This window comes from Sorex fumeus, unplaced genomic scaffold, assembly GCF_029834395.1.
Source record: "Sorex fumeus unplaced genomic scaffold, SorFum_2.1 ptg000067l, whole genome shotgun sequence".
NCBI lineage: Eukaryota > Metazoa > Chordata > Mammalia > Eulipotyphla > Soricidae > Sorex > Sorex fumeus.
In genome coordinates this window covers 3,569,858-3,585,939 of record NW_026606124.1, presented here as the reverse complement: position 1 = coordinate 3,585,939, position 16,082 = coordinate 3,569,858, and the positions used below count along the sequence as shown (strand labels likewise).

At 61.2% G+C, this 16,082-nt stretch overlaps 1 protein-coding gene across 2 annotated transcripts in view; it reads left to right on the top strand.

The window, feature by feature from the left end:
- CD276 (CD276 molecule) overlaps positions 1-15,555 on the top strand; it is a 34,371-nt gene extending 18,816 nt beyond the window's left edge. For both annotated transcript variants that reach the window (XM_056128807.1, XM_056128806.1), the window contains exons 2-10: positions 878-1,015; positions 3,723-4,061; positions 5,371-5,688; positions 6,140-6,478; positions 6,928-7,224; positions 10,757-10,891; positions 11,692-11,730; positions 12,986-13,021; positions 14,434-15,555. In XM_056128807.1, the coding sequence (XP_055984782.1) occupies positions 931-1,015; positions 3,723-4,061; positions 5,371-5,688; positions 6,140-6,478; positions 6,928-7,224; positions 10,757-10,891; positions 11,692-11,730; positions 12,986-13,021; positions 14,434-14,456 (1,611 nt within the window). In that variant the 5' untranslated portion in view covers positions 878-930 and the 3' untranslated portion in view covers positions 14,457-15,555. The remainder of the gene's footprint in view (positions 1-877; positions 1,016-3,722; positions 4,062-5,370; positions 5,689-6,139; positions 6,479-6,927; positions 7,225-10,756; positions 10,892-11,691; positions 11,731-12,985; positions 13,022-14,433) is intronic.
- The last annotated feature ends 527 nt before the right edge of the window (positions 15,556-16,082 follow it).

The following is a 16,082-nucleotide window of genomic DNA, read 5'->3' as shown; positions in this document are numbered from 1 at the left end:
GGCGAGAGGGCTGCTGACTCGGCAGCGGCCTGCTCTGAGGCCAGGGTGGCCGGAAGCGTCTGGGAAGGAAGCAGCCTGGGGTTCCCCAGCCTGACAGCTGGCCGGGGTGGGGGGCGGGCTGGCAGGGTACGTCCGGTTTGGCCCAGGGACTCCCTCAGCCGCGCCGCACAGGGACTGCGGGTGCCCTGCGCGGAGGGCTCTCGGCGGGGCGCGTAGGACCCAGTGGGTGCTGCTGTCTGGCTGCTGGGGACAGTGGCAGAACTGAGTGACGGGGACGCCGGCGCCCCCGAAATTGCCTCAGCTGCGTTTGCTGGAGGGAGCCCCTCTCGGGTCTGGGTCCTCATTGTTTTTCTCCTGCACGACAGGAGCCTTTGGTGCTGGGAAGGAGAGCGTGGCTGCCCCTGGAACTCAGGGGAGCTGCTGAGGGTCCTTGGCCAAGGACAGGCCATGGCCAAGAGCCCCAAGCTGAGGGCAGCCGGGATGGGTCTGACCCTCTCAGCCCTCTTCCACTTCCCAGCAGCCTCGGTGTTAAACCAGACCGCCACCCCTCAGCCGCCCTCTAACCTCACTCCTGCACGCGGTTCCACAGAATGTCATTCTCCCCGCGCCTGCCCGTGCCAACCCCTGCTTTCTCCTCTCTGATTCCTGGGGGTCCCCAGCCCACTCCCCTCCCACCCCCCACACTGCCCCATCGGCTCACAGATACTCAGCTCCCCCCTCTCCCCTCCCCGCCCAAACAAATCAGTCCCCTGGTAGACTGCGGGGAGTGGATGCGGGTGGCTGGGTCCTCCTGCCTGCGAGCGGGTGGGGGTAGGGGGGCAGCAGGAGGAGGCCAAGCCCCTCCCACCCATGCCTGGTTTCCTCTTCCTCCCCTCAGGCAGGGTGGACGCCCACCCCCGGAGACCTGGATTGTCGGCGCCGGGAGGAAGGATGCAGCGTGGCCCCCTCCAGGACGGCTGCCCCGCAAGGATGGCCCTGGCCGCCACTCTGGGGGCTCTGTGGTTCTGCCTCACAGGTGAGGGGGAGCATGTGTGGGCGGGGTGGGGATGTGAGACCTGACAGGATGGGGAACTGTCTGCCCACTCCCCACTTCGCACACCTTCCTGCAGGGTCCAGCAGGAAGACACAGCTGGCGTTCTGTGTCTCGCTTCTGGTGTAGAATGGCCATGTGAGCCCCTCCCAATGCATCCTGCCCCAGGACCTTTGCACCACCCCCTGTTCCCTCTGCCAGGAATCCTCCTCCTCTCCCCCCCCCCCCCACTTAATTCACTATTTCCTTTCACCCTTGCTCACATGTCAGCTATGAGCAAGGGCTGTCTGGACCTTGGGGGCGGGGTGGGGGGAATAGCACCCCCCCCACACACACACTGTGATCTTCAGCTTCTTCCCAGCCTTTTTTATGGGAGGCGGGGGGACACACTGGGTGATGCTCAGGGCTGACTCCTGACTCCGTGCTCTGGCCCTGGCAGGCTTGGTGGACCCTCTAGGGTGCTAGAGACGGAAGCCGGGTCAGTGGTGTGCAGGGCAAACACCCTCCCCGCTGTGCAGCCCTTCTGGTCCCTTCTCCCCAGCCTGCCTCTCTTCCTGCTTCTGCACAGTGCTCCCCGCTCACTGACTGCCCTGCCCAGAAATCAGGCCCCACGCCCTGCACCAGGCCAGTTCTCACAGCAGCCGCTCGAGAGCCGCCTTCAGTAACCGATGTCAGGATTTCCGACCAGTGCTCGGCACAGAGCCGGCATCCCAGCTAGCCGGCAGCCCCTGAACCAGAGCAGCACCGGCTCTCAGGTCCTTGCGAGGTCTGAGCCTCCAGGCCGACATCCGCCCCCGCTTCAGTTCCTGTGGGGAGCAAAGCTGAGTGTCTAGCGCCACCTGGTGGCGGCAAGGAAGAAGCGGCCCTGTTAGGAATTCTCGAGGAAAGGGACCTTGAGTTTCTGCCCTCCATTGCCCAAAGGGCATTCTGGTCCAGTTGGTCTCCAGTTGAAAAGCTGACCTGGGCACCCGGGTTCCAGAGAATCCCGTGTTACACATGGGTACCCAGATAATGCCTGATTGAAGCCCACTGATGCCTGTGTCACGTAAGAAGCTTCTGCTCCTACCTGGATTGTCTCCTAGCTATGATTGATCTCACACCTGGACACTGTTCTGCTCCCTTCTCCTGGAGTCGGAATCCTGTCTCAAGACATCCCCATGGGTTAACCCGCCTGTGAGAGGGAGCTGCTTCATTCCCGTTTAATCTCAGCCTATTCTTTCTTTTTTTCTTCTTTTTTAAATTTTTATTAGTGAATCACCACGAGGTACAGTTGTAGACTTACACATTTTTGTGCTTGGGTTTCAGTTATACAATGATCAAACACCCATCCCTCCACCAGTGCCCATTCTCCACCACCACGGATCCCAGTATCCCTCCCACCCCCCATCCCCCCCATCCCACCCCACCTCTGTGGCACCCCACCTCCTCTTTGTTCTCTCTCTCCTTTTGGGTGCTGTGGTTTGCAAAAGAGGCACTGAGTGGCAATCATGTTCGGTCTTAGAGTCTACTCCCATCACGCATCTCCCACCCTGGGAGGATCCTCCCAACACCCTTTATTTGGTGCTCCCTTCTCTATCTGAGCTGCCTTTCCCCCTAGCATGCGCATCAGCTTATTATTTCTTTTGTCTCGTTCCCCAACCCCCTCCATTTTTGGACCTGTCCAGCAAGGCCCCCTGGCGGTGCTCAGGGGCCCATGTGGTGCTGGGGATGCAACTGCTGCTCTGATGCTCAGCTCGTCGGCCTCTTCCCGACCCTCAGCTTCTTAGCCCTTAGAATGCGACTTCTCGCCGTGGGTAATGATGTGGGGCGCCTTCCTTTCTCGTACAAAATCCAGCCACGTTTGCTTATAAAAAAGAAATGTGTGGCTCTTATCCCGTTCAAACCACTATTAGCAGCTTAGTGTGGATTTGTTTTTTTTTAAATCGTCCCAATTCATAAAGAAATCTTTATGGGGAAATGCCACCATCACAGACAGATGTTGAGTACCCCCCAGCGTGTTTCACTACCTCTCTTTCTTCCTCATTTTTGGGGAGAGGGAGGGTCACTCCCAGCTGTGCTCAGGGATCACTTCTGCCTGGGCTCTGAGCATCAAACACAGTGCCAGGAATTGAACCCGGATCAGTCTCGGGCTGGAGCGATAGCACAGCGGGTAGGGCGTTCGCCTTACAAGCGGCCAACATGGCCGACCCGAGTTCGATTCCTCCGCCCCTCTCGGAGAGCCCGGCAAGCTACCGAGAGTATTCAATATGCCAGACACAGTAACAACAAAGTCTCCAATGGAGATGTTACTGGGCCCGCTCGAGCAAATCGACGATCAACGGGAGGGCCTTTACTTTACTTTACAGTCTCGGACCAGGCAAGGACCCTACCCACTGCACTACCTCTTTGGCCCCACTTTACTTCCTAACTGGCTGGTTCATTTTCATACCCTTTCATATGCCATGTGCCAGCTCTGCCCATCAGAATGTGAGCTTTCAGGGCATTCTCTTCAGCACTTGTGCCTCTTCCTGCTGCCCAGCAGGGGCGTTTATTCCTGCCAATGGACTGAGGATCTCGGGGAGGAGCTCACTTTGGGTCTCAGTTTTAAAAGAAAAGGTAGAAAGCACCTGGAGTGAACTCAGGAGGGCGAGGAGACCAGGGAGCGTCTTCCCCGCACCCCCCCTCACCAGTTACCCTTCACCTTCACTGTCAGGCGCAGTGCACGTCCAGGTCCCTGAAGACCCCGTGGTGGCCCTCGTGGGCACCGATGCCACCCTGCTCTGCTCCTTCTCCCCCGAGCCCGGCTTCAGCCTGGACCAGCTCAGCCTCACCTGGCAGCTGACGGACACCAAGCAGCTGGTGCACAGCTTTGCTGAGGGCCGGGACCAGGGCAGCGCCTATGCCAACCGCACGACGCTCTTCCCAGACCTGCTGGCCCAGGGCAACGCGTCCCTGAGGCTGCAGCGCGTGCGGGTGGCCGACGAGGGCAGCTTCACCTGTTTCGTGAGCATCGGCGACGTTGGTAGCGCGGCTGTCAACCTGCTGGTGGCAGGTGAGTGAGTGGGTGTTGGGGTGGGGCGTGGGCATCAGCCTGCTGGTGGCAAGTGAGCAGAGGTGTGGTGGGGTCAGCCTGTGGGTGGCAGCTGAGTGGGTGATGGGGAGCATCAGCCTACAGGTCCAGCTGAGCGGGGAGGGTGGGGTCAGGCTGTACTCAACACAGTGTGGCCCCGTCCTCAGCCCAGTGTGGTCCCTGTCCTCAGCCCAGTGTAGATCCATCCTCAGCCCAGTTTATACCCTGTCTTCAGCCCAGTGTGGCCCCATCCTCAGCCCAGTGTGGCTCCGTCCTCAGCCCAGTGTAGACCCTGTACTCAACACAGTGTGGCCCTGTCCTCAGCCCAGTGTAAACCCGTCCTCAGCCCAGTGTAGACCCTGTACTCAACACAGTGTGGCCCTGTCCTCAGCCCAGTGTAAACCCGTCCTCAGCCCAGTGTAGACCCTGTACTCAACCCAGTGTGGCTCCGTCCTCAGCCCAGTGTAGACCCTGTACTCAACACAGTGTGGCCCTGTCCTCAGCCCAGTGTAAACCCGTCCTCAGCCCAGTGTAGACCCTGTACTCAACCCAGTGTGGCCCCATCCTCAGCCCAGTGTGGCTCCATCCTCAGCCCAGTGTAGACCCTGTACTCAACCCAGTGTGGCCCCATCCTCAGCCCAGTGTGGCTCCATCCTCAGCCCAGTGTAGACCCTGTACTCAACACAGTGTGGCCCCATCCTCAGCCCAGTGTGGCCCCGTCCTCAGCCCAGTGTAAACCCGTCCTCAGCCCAGTGTAGACCCTGTCCTCAGCCTGTGTGGCCCCATCCTCAGCCCAGTGTGGCCCCGTCCTCAGCCCAGTGTAGACCCTGTACTCAGCCCAGTGTGTCTCTGTCCTCAGCCCAGTGTGGCCCCATCCTCAGCCCAGTGTAGACCCTGTCCTCAGCCTAGTGTAGACCCTGTCCTCAGCCCGGTGTAGACCCTGTCCTCAGCCTAGTGTAGACCCTGTCCTCAGCCTAGAGTGGCCCCATCCTCAGCCCAGTGTGGCCCCGTCCTCAGCCCAGTGTAGACCCTGTACTCAGCCCAGTGTGTCTCTGTCCTCAGCCCAGTGTGGCCCCATCCTCAGCCCAGTGTAGACCCTGTCCTCAGCCTAGTGTAGACCCTGTCCTCAGCCCGGTGTAGACCCTGTCCTCAGCCTAGTGTAGACCCTGTCCTCAGCCTAGAGTGGCCCTGTCCTCAGCCCAGTGTGGCCCCCGTCCTCAGCAGAACCCTCCCCCTCTGCGTGACCCCCACTTGTCTGATCCCGACCTGTGCCCTGTGGCCCCGCCCCCAGCGCCCTACTCCAAGCCCAGCATGAGCCTGGAGCCCAGCAAGGAGCTGCGTCCGGGGAACACGGTGACCATCACATGCACCAGCTCGCGCGGCTACCCCGAGGCCGAGGTGCTGTGGCAGGACGGGCGCGGCGTGGCGCTGAGCGGCAACGTGAGCACGTCGCAGACGGCGGACACACAGGGCCTGTTCGAGGTGCGCAGCAAGCTGAGCGTGGTGCTGGGTGCTGGCAGCGGCCCCTACAGCTGCCGCGTGCGCAACCCGGTGCTGCGGCAGGACGCGCTTGGCTCCATCACCGTCACGCCCCCCAGGGGCCCCCCAGGTTCTCTTCTAGATTGTTCCTCCAGGGAAGGAGGGAGGTTCGGGTGGAGTCAGTGAGCCTCTGGGCCTGAGCGTGCAGGGGAGAGTGGAACCGAGCCCGGGCCGGTGGGGGTGGGGGGCGGGAATGCCATGGCGCCGGTGGCCAGATTTTTTGTCCCCATGGCAGGTGGAGATCAATTCCAGGCTCAGCCCCATCCAGCTCCCCCGGCTCTCAGGCTCTGGAACCTTCTGGGAAGGACAGGGAGGGAGCAGAGGGGGAGAGCGGGTCCCCCGAGAGGGGCTTTGTGGGAGCTGCCCTGTGAGGGATGAGGGAGAGACTGCACGCGGGTGCTGTGGGGGTTGGGGGAAGCGAGGACACAGTAGGAGCAGGGTTGAAGACGGGGAATCTGGGGGACACTCGGGGGCCCCTGGGCCATTCCTCCCCCAACTCCACGGCTGCCCCTCGCCACCAGGCGCAGTGGACGTTCAGGTCCCTGAAGACCCCGTGGTGGCCCTCGTGGGCACCGATGCCACCCTGCTCTGCTCCTTCTCCCCCGAGCCCGGCTTCAGCCTGGACCAGCTCAGCCTCATCTGGCAGCTGACGGACACCAAGCAGCTGGTGCACAGCTTTGCTGAGGGCCGGGACCAGGGCAGCTCCTATGCCAACCGCACGGCGCTCTTCCCAGACCTGCTGGCCCAGGGCAACGCATCCCTGAGGCTGCAACGTGTGCGGGTGGCCGATGAGGGCAGCTTCACCTGTTTCGTGAGCGTCCGGGATTTCGGCAGCGCGGCTGTCAGCCTGCTGGTGGCAGGTGAGTGAGTAGGTATTGGGGTGGGGCGTGGGCATCCGCTTGCAGGTGGCAGGTGACAGAAGGCGTGCCCTTCTGGAGACCCTGCACACAGCTAGTGTGGACCCTCCACCCAGTGTGGCCCCGTCCTCAGCCTGGTGTAGACCCTGTCCTCAGCTCAGTGTGGCCCCATCCTCAGCCCAGTGTGGCCCTGCGCTCAGCCTAGTGTGGCTCCGTCCTCAGCCTAGTGTAGACCCTGTCCTCAGCCTTGTGGAAACCCTGTCCTCAGCCCAGTATAGACCCTGTCCTCAGCTCAGTTTAGACCCTGTCCTCAACTCAGTGTAGACCCTGTCCTCAGCCTAAAGTGGTCCTGTCCTCAGCCCAGTGTGGCCCCCATCCTCAGCAGGACCCTCCCCGTCTGTGTGACCCCCACTTGTCTGATCCCGACCTGTGCCCTGTGGCCCCTCCCCCAGCGCCCTACTCCAAGCCCAGCATGAGCCTGGAGCCCAGCAAGGAGCTGCGTCCGGGGATCACAGTGAACATCACTTGCACCAGCTCGCACGGCTACCCCGAGGCCGAGGTGCTATGGCAGGACGAGCGCGGCGTGGCGCTGAGCGGCAGCGTGAGCACGTCGCAGACGGCGGACACACAGGGCCTGTTCGAGGTGCGCAGCGAGCTGAGTGTGGTGCTGGGTGCCGGCGGCACCTACAGCTGCCGCGTGCGCAACCCGGTACTGGGGCAAGACGCGCTTGGCTCCATCACCGTCACAGGTGAGGGGCGTGCCAGGAGTCCTGGGCGTGGGGGCTTTGGGCAGCTGGCAGAGTTTCCGGGACCCATTTCCGGGAGGCTGCCCCTTCCCCAGCTTGCTATTTGGAGTCGCCAAGCGTCTCTTGTGAGATTTACCTTCCCCAGATACACCTTGGGTCTGGTGTCAGCTGGTGACACGGAGATCGTCGAGCACCTGTCTGGCCTCTGAACTGTGGGTCATGCCAGGGCTGCTCTGGGGGCCAGAAAATTGTGGCTGCATGCAAGGGCTTCTGTTATTGGAGGCCTGGAGGGACAGCTGGGCTTCTCCCAGGGGCCCAGTCCCCGGGGCGCCCTTGGACTCCCCCAGGTAGTCAGACACTCCCCTTGTCTCAGCTCTGAGCACTCCTCCCTTCCCCGAAGTCGGCCCTAGTCAGAGTCCGTCAGGAAAGGGGAGAGGCTTGGCCACTCTACGGCCAGGACATGTGGCGTCTTGGTGTCCCGCTACATCGAGTGCCAAGTCTGGCCCTCAGTCCCCGCAAACCGGCGGTCAACAGGGGCCTCCCTGTGTTCTGCCCATCTGGTTCTCCTCTTCACGCTTCCTCTGGCTTCCACCCAACCAATGTGCTTGCAGGCGCGAACAAGAAATGTCAGAGATTTGGGGGGAGGTCGTGACGGGCTGTCGGGCAGAGTCTCTGGGGCCAGGTGGGAGTGGAGAGGGCACGGGGCAGTCTGTAGGCTGCGGGGCTCTCTACACCCTCACTGAATCGGGGCAGCAGCCTGGGAAATGCAGACAGTGTAGTCCAGGGAGAGCTCTCACCCCACACCGTGCAGCTTCCTCCCTCCCTCCCTCCCTCCCTCCCTCCCTCCCTCTCTCCCTTTTCCTCCCTCCCTCTTCCTCCCTTTTCCTCCCTCCCTCTTCCTTCCTTCCTTCCTTCCTTCCTTCCTTCCTTCCTTCCTTCCTTCTGTCCTTCCTTTTATCCTCTCTCCCTCCCTTCCTTCCTTCTTCCTTTCTGTCTGTCTCTGTCTCTGTCTCTGTCTGTCTGTCTGTCCGTCTCTGTCTGATTTTGGGCCACACTCAGAAGTGCTCCGGGCTTACTCCTGGCTCTGCGTGCAGGGATCACTCCTAGCAGGGCTCAGAAGAGCCTACGGGGGTTCCAGGGATAGAACCGGGGCTGGCTGCATGCAAGGCAAACGCCAAACCCACTCTCTGATCTTTCGGGCCCTTTCTTTTAAACTTCCATTGCCCACATTCCCAGCTCTTCCCATTTGGAGATGAGAAAAGTGAAGCCCAGACTGAAGCTTCTTCACGCCCTGCAACCTGGCACGGAGCGGTCCTACCTCTCCTTTCAGAGAGGTCTTCTCGGGTGGCTTTCTGGGTGGCCAGGATGGCTGCACAGGCAGACGGGGGCCTGTTTCTCTGTTCCAATCTCTTCAGCCCAGGACCAGCAGGCTCTGCAGAGGCAGAGCACCGGGCAGTGCCAGGAGCCCTGCAGAACCCTGGCACCAAGGCTGACTTTGGCAGCAGATCTTGATTGGCAGATCTGCTGTAGACGTTGGCAGCAAAGGGGCCCAGCACCCTGATGGCTCTGCAGAGGGCAGGTGCCCAGACAGCTGTAGGGCTGAGGGGGCTGAGCACAGAAATACTGGGGGGAGCAGGGGAGTGGGAAGCTGGGGTCGGAGAGATAGTTCAGTGGATAAGTCACTTGCCTTGTACGCGGCCGCCATGGGCTTGATCCCTGGCATCTCATAGGGTCCCCCAAATTGCCAGGAGTAATCCCTGAGCACTGCTGGGCGTGGCCCCCAAACAAAAACAGAACAGAAATACTTGGGGCGGGGGAGAGCGGGTTTTTCTGAGTTCGCCCTCTCTGCTGGCATGTGGGTGCCACGTATCCCCACTGACCATGTGAGAGAGAAGCTGAAGTGTGCAGGGAGAGAGTCACTGTGAGCCTTGCAGAGGGCGCAGTCCGGTTTGACTCACGGCATCACCTGCCCCTCAACTCCAGCAGGAGTCACCCTAGGCCCCACCTGGTGGGCACCCAACTGCCCTTTTACAAAACAAGAGAGGGAAGGTCAGCGAAGACCTGACCTTCAGCTGGGGTCTTGGGCTTGCTCCCGGGCCCTGCCCCATCCAACTCACTCCTGCCACTCAGCCCGGCAGCCGGGCAAGGCCCAGCTGGAGCACTGAAAGCGAGTCCCGGGGGGGTTACAGACACGAGCTGCCCAGAGTGAAATAGAGGCCAAGGGCTCTGAAGTAGGCCAGCCCCGCCCTGACAGACACTGGAGGGATGGGAGGCTGGCAGGACGCTGAGAGGGGACCCGAGGCTGAAGTCGCCTGCCCGTTGCCGGCTGCTTGGACCCTTGGTCCTGAGAACAGTGCGGGAGACAGATGCTCAAGATGTCAACACAGATGACTGCCTTGGTCATGTGTCCTCACTGGCCGAGAGGCTCCTGACTGCCCCTCCCCCCCATAGAAAAGTCAGGCCTTGCCTGTCGACCTGCACTGGTGAGAGGCTCATGCCTGCATGCATGCTCAGTGGTCGTTGTGTTCCAGAAACACCTGCCCTGGCGGTGTGGGCGTGGGGGTCCCACACTTGTCTTCCGGGGTAAATGCAGAGTCCCCTCTAAGGCCCCCTCCCCACTTCCGTGCTGGGTCTGCCCCCGATTCCTGAAAGGTTGGGCAGGAGACCCCGTGACACCCTGAGGGCCACCTGCCGTCCCTACTGCGGTGGCTTCGGTGGCTGCTGCCCCTCCCTTTGCCCTTTTCTGTCTTCCTTTGAAAAAAAAAAGTCAGTGTTATTATTAGCTCACAGGCTGTCCAGAAACAGGCCACAGGCAGACTGGACACAAGGGCCTCCCTTCGCCAACGCCTGCTCTGTGTCTGACCGGTAGCTCCAGGTGGGGCTGGGGTCCTCAGGGAGGGGGATTTCTTTTCTTTTTTTTTTGAGGGGGTGCACACCCTGCAGTGCTCAGGGCTTACTTCTGGCTCTGCGCCCAGGGGAACATATGGAGCAGGGGATTGAACCCAGGTCGGCACATGCAAAGCCAGCATCCTCTCTGCGGTACTGTCTGTCCAGCCCAGCGAGGGGACTCTTGAGCTGGGTGGAGAGGGAGGGAGCACTGTTGAGGGGAAACTGACAGCAGTGGCCAGCGGTCTCCGCAGAGAAAGGGCAGGACACTGGTTGGGCCTGACCTCCAGAGGTTTCTGGAATGGAATGAGCCAGGCTGACGGGGAATGAGTGGCTGCCCATGATGGAGGTGCTCCCTCGCCCCAAGAAGACAAAAGTGTTGGACTCAGGTTGGGGGGGGCGGCGGAGCCTAGGAAGTTCTTGAGCATTCTCATCCGCAGGCTCTTCCAGTCGACGGGTTTGGGCTTGTCCACATGTGGCCACACGTGCCTTGTCCACACGTGCTGTGTCAGAGTCGGGGTGCCGGGGAATTGTAGTGAGTGGCATGTCTGCCTACCACGGGGGCCTGGATGGGTGCGGGTTGGTGGGGAGGGTGCCTTCTGCAGGCTTGGCCCCGCCTGACTGTCCTCCCCGACTCCTCCTCTCCCAGGGCAGCCCATGACGTTCCCCCCCGAGGCGCTGTGGGTGACCGTGGGCCTCTCGGTCTGCCTCGTGCTGCTGCTGGTGGCCCTGGCCTTCGTGTGCTGGAGGAAGATCAAGCAGAGCTGTGAGGAGGAGAACGCAGGTGAGTGCTCTGGGAGGGGAGTTCCCGGCTGTGGCTGAGCATAAGGCATGGGCCTTTGGGGGCTCCCGCCAGCATGAGAGGCTCATTCCAGGGACAATGGGGTGTGGAGCCTGTATCAGGTGTGAAGACAGCAGGATGCTTGCAAAGGTGAGTGGGGTGTGTGGTGGGTGGAGTTGAGTTGAGGTGAGTGGGGTGTGTGGTGTGTGTGGTTGGTTGGAGGTGAGTGGGGTGTGTGGTGGGTGGAGGTGAGTTGAGGTGAGTGGGGTGTGTGGTGTGTGTGGTTGGTTGGAGGTGAGTGGGGTGTGTGGTGTGTGTGGTTGGTTGGAGGTGAGTGGGGTGTGTGGTGGATGAAGGTGAGTGGGGTGTGTAGTTAATGGAGGTGAGTGGGGTGTGGTGAGTGGAGGTGAGTGGAGTGTGTGGTGAGTGTGGTTGGTTGGAGGTGAGTGGGGGGTGTGGTTGTGCGGAGGTGATGGGGTGTGTGGTGGGTGGAGGTGAGCAGGGTGTATGGTGAGTGGAGGTGAGTGGGGTGTGTGGTGAGTGGGGTATGTGGTGACTGAATGGATGTGAGTGGTCAGCCTGGGTGGTTGGAGTATGTCCAGGAAGCTGTGTCTTTGCCAGCGGTGATGGGGGTTGAGGACGGGGTGGGGGCTGGGCATGGGCAGTGAGTGAGGGGGGCAGTGGCCCGGCTGGGAATCCCCTCTCAGCCTGGCCCGTTTCCCCTGCGTGATGCAGGGCTCCTGGCGGGGGAGTGGGGTGTTTGCGGCGACAGGTTTGGCTGAGGGTCATGTTCTCCCTTCTAGGGGCAGAGGACCCCGATGGGGATGGAGGATCCAAGACAGGTAAGCTCGGCATTCACAGATGCCTGCCACATCTGCCCTGATGTGCTTTCGGGCTACTCCATCCCCATATCCAGCCCGAGGCCTCCTGCTTTAGGATTGGGGGAGGGGGAGGAAGAGGGAGGAGGGGGGAAGGGAGAGAGGAGGGAGGGGAGAGGGAGAGAGAGAGGAAGGAGATGAGGCCTCGGGTGGTCACTGTGCCTCTTGCCTCTGGGCATCCCGCTGAAAGGGGTGACCTTCCCTGGCCATGGGACTGACTTCAGCTCCCCTAGGCGACAGGTGACCCCCCTGCACTGCCTACTCACTCCCAGGCCTCAACAGGCCCAGCCATAGCCACCTGCTGTGGACAGACAGTCTGATCGGGTCCCCTCTGACTAGAATGTCACCCTGGTTACAGATCACCCCGACTGATAGTACAAGAGGGCCGGAGCCAGGGGACAGCAGGGAGGGCACTTGCCTTACCTGTGGCCAGCCCAGGTTTGGTCCAGGCATCCCGTATGACCCAAGCCCCACCAGGAGGGGTCCCAGAATAAGCCTCAAGTTGGCTGGGTATGACCCCCCTTACCACCACCACCCCACAAAAATAAAATGTAAGAGCTATTGGCGTGTCATGCCAAGGGCATGTGCCAGGGGCCACAAGCTTAGGGCACGGGTGCCCTGCGACTGCTGGGAGGTTCCTGTTGACCCGTTAGGGATGGTGCCAGTTAACATCTGGGCCCTCACTCCCCAAGGAAGGAAGGGCAGATGGACCCCAGGGGACCGCCCGTCCACCTCGCCTTTGTGTCTGGATGCAGCAGGCCTTTGGGACCTTCCTCCTGGCTGGGCGGGGGCCCCTCTGGGGCCTCTGTGGGGTCCCTTCCATGTGCAGGACCACAGGACCATACCTGTTCACGCTCAGAGCAGCCTCAGGCGGGAGGAGGGAGGGCATGGGCAGTAGTGGTGCGAGAGCATCTGGCCGGACACCGGGGCTGCTGACTCTGCTGCCCTTTCCTCCTCTCTCTGTGACCCCAACGGCAAGGTCAGCCCAGTGCAGACAGCGGGCACAGCTCCCTTGCAGAGTGAAGAGGGTCCCAGGGAGGGAAGGGCAGGCCTGAGGGCCCGAGACCCCAGGAAGCAGCCTCTCCCCGCCCTCCCCACCCGCCTCCTCCCAGTCCTCCTAGCGTCCCTTCGTCAGCTCCTGATCCTCTGCAGACTCCCCACCCTGTCCCTTCCCATGGGTCGCCCCTCACCACATGCTCCTTCTCCTTCTTCTCCACAGCCCTCCGGCCTCTGAAGCACAAGGAAAGCAAAGAAGGTAAAAACACCCGGGACTGAGATTATGCATGTGTGCTTGCATGCGTGTGGGCATGTATCCATGTGTGTGGGATGCATGTGTGTACATGTGGGCATGCGTGTGTCTGTGCATGAGTGTGTGTGCCTGTGTGTGTATATGCCTGTGTGTGTGCGTGTGTGTGTACATGTGTGTGTGCGTGTGTGTGTGGGTGCGCACTGTGCGCGTGCAGGATGCTGGGGGCTGGTGAGGGGGGAGACATCACTCTGGCCTGTCACCTGAGACTCCTCACCCCCAGAAGAGCAGCATCCGGACCCCCGTGCTGATTATAGAGCCCCCCACTGCTCTGGTTGAACCCCACGGTCATGTTTTATTTTCTCTGTGCTGGGATCGAGCCCCCAGGCCTCACCCACGCAAGGCAAATGCCATCACGCTTAGCCCAGTATGACAGGTTTGCCTGGGACAGGAATTTACTTCTCTTCCCTGTGGCAGTCTGAGCCTTGGGGATATTAAGCCCACTGATGTCCTGGGCGCATGTTCCATTGACCCAGTTTCAGTACCTGGAAGCGTCTATCTCGGACTCCAGGAGGCCACAGGCTTCCTTTGCCCGAAGTGGAGAGCGGGGCATGGGACATTTTGTTTCTAGCTGACTAAAGTGTCTCCTGGTGTAGATGACCAGGAAAGGTGACAAATTTGGAAAAGCTCTGTTCATCAGAAAACAAGGCTGGACCTCTCCTCGGCACAGGAAGAGAGGGCACAGGGCACAAGCCCCCTCCCAGTCCCCCTGAGCTCAGAGCCGGGGATAAGCCCTGAGCACCACTGGTTGTGCCCCCCGTCCCCACTCCAGGTTTACTGGCCGTAGTGAGGCCTGTATTGCTGCATTGGGGTCTAGAGAGAGAAGTCACCCCTCGCCCCCCCATCTGCTCTGAATCAGGCAGGGACACAGCGATCAAGTGTCCGCTGGGCTCTGGAGAGTGCAGGGGGCCTCTTGGCCCACACCCCGCAGCCTGGCTCAGGGTCCTCAGAGGGTGGGCCGGGGCCACACCTGCTGGAAGGTTGGGAGTGGGCTGATTCGCAGTCTGAATTCTCCCTGGGGGCCTGTTGGCAGGTGACCTGAGACTCCCTGGCTCCCCCAGCCAGGCCCCCATCGGAGGGGCTCTCTGCTGATAGGGGAGGGGGCTCAGGCCGAGGGGCTGGCGAGATGGAAGTGCAGTCTGCTTGGGCCCCAGGGAGATTTGGGCAGTGTCCCCCAGGCATCTTCATGGCCTGCTCCTGTGCCATGTCCAACGGTTGTGCTGGTACAGCGACCTCTGACCTCTGACCTCTGCCATCCTCAGCCACACTCCTACGCTGGGCACTGTGGTCTCCCCAGGCTGAAGAAGCTGCTTCATGTGTTTTTTTTTCTCTTCTTTCTTTCTTCTCATCCTGAAATGCAGATGAAGGACAAGAATTAGCCTGACCGCTGGGCGGGGAGCTGCTGTCCAACCCGGGGCGTCCACCTCTCTCTGCACTGGGGCCTCTGTGACGCTCTGGGCCTCGGGCTGCCCCGGCGCCCGTAGATGGGCCCACGCCGGCAGGTCTGCTCACTCTCCAGGAGATGCCATATGCAGACTGCCCCGCAGCCTTATTTCTCCAGAGTCAATCATCCGCTGCCTTAGTTCTCGTGGATCAATTCAGACCACCCGCTGCCTGGTTTCTCCAATGGACACATTTTACATGGACCTCTGGCTCCAAAGACACGACCCCCTGCAACCACCCCCTTCTTCCCTCTGTTTCTGTGGGCCCTGGCGAGCTCGAGGTCAGGAAGAGGCCGGTAACCCCCTCCTGAGACACGGCTCCTGTGGGCCCCTGGGCGGGGGGCCCTCCCCAGGCACAAAGCCCTGCGGGTGTGTGCGGGAACTTGCACGGCGCTTCCAGCCTAACCCAGTCTCTCCCAGGGTGCTCTGACTGTGCCCAGTGAGCCCTGCCTCGACACAGCCCTCCCCGGGGAAGTGCGTGCTGGTTCATGCTGCTCCCCGGGCTCTTCTGCCCTCTTCCTGTCCACTCACATGCGATTCACGCAGCAGCCTGGTGGTGGCAGCATTGGGTTATGTGCTGGCCCCCCACTCTATCCGCCACCAGTCCACCGGGAGCCCCTGGGAACTGAACCTCCTGCTGTGGCCTGCTGCCCCCACCGGTGCCTCCCCCTCTGTGCCCACCCAGCCCCCGGACACCTGACTCTTTCCCTTACACGGAGCCGAGGGCCTAGGGCAGAAACACACCAAGAGGGGGGCGCCTCACCCAGCCTCTGACGTTCTGGCCATCCTCAAAGTTCCCCTGGGGCGCCACAGGCCTGAGGCCAGACCCTGGAGAATCTGGTCTGGAGCCTGGGGATGGGACTGAGGGCACACCCCCCCCCAACCGCCCCACGATGGTGCTATTCTGGGGCACGCACCCCCGTGCCTCCCTCTAATCATCTCACCTGGGTCTCCCCGCGCCCGGGGTCTAGGAGATGTGGGACTGTCTAATTTAAGTGTGGGACTCTAGGACTTTGGTTAAAGGGGGAAATCTGGGGGAAAATAAAGGCCTTTGTAGAAAGAAAGTGTTTCTTCTGCCAGTGTGTGGAGGCCTGGCCGAGAGCCCGCCCTCCCAGACCTCTCAGCTTGCAGGGGAGATTCGTGTGGGAACTCGTATTCTCGGGGGTCCCTCCCTGTCCTCAGTTTCCCTCTTGGGAGCGGCCTTGGCCACTGTGAGGAGTTGTCCTCTCTTGGAAGTAGCTCTGGATTTCTTTGCTCAGAGGAATTGGCTTAGAGAGAGAGAGAGAGAGAGAGAGAGAGAGAGAGAGAGAGAGAGTGTTTGTGAGTGTGTGTGAGTGGGGAGGGGTGGGCTTTGTGAATGTCACTGCCTTAGCGGGGTGGGGGATGCTGAAGTTGGTGTCAGGGAAGGTGTGCACGCCATCCTCAGCTGCTCTGTAAGGGGCACCTGGTTCCCCTCGTGGCTCAGCCCTGATTCTGCCCTGGGATCTTGGGTAGGATGTTAAGTTGCTCCCCTCACCACCCCCCTCCGGGAAAGATGATCCTTGGGTGTGGCAGAGCGATGGTACGTG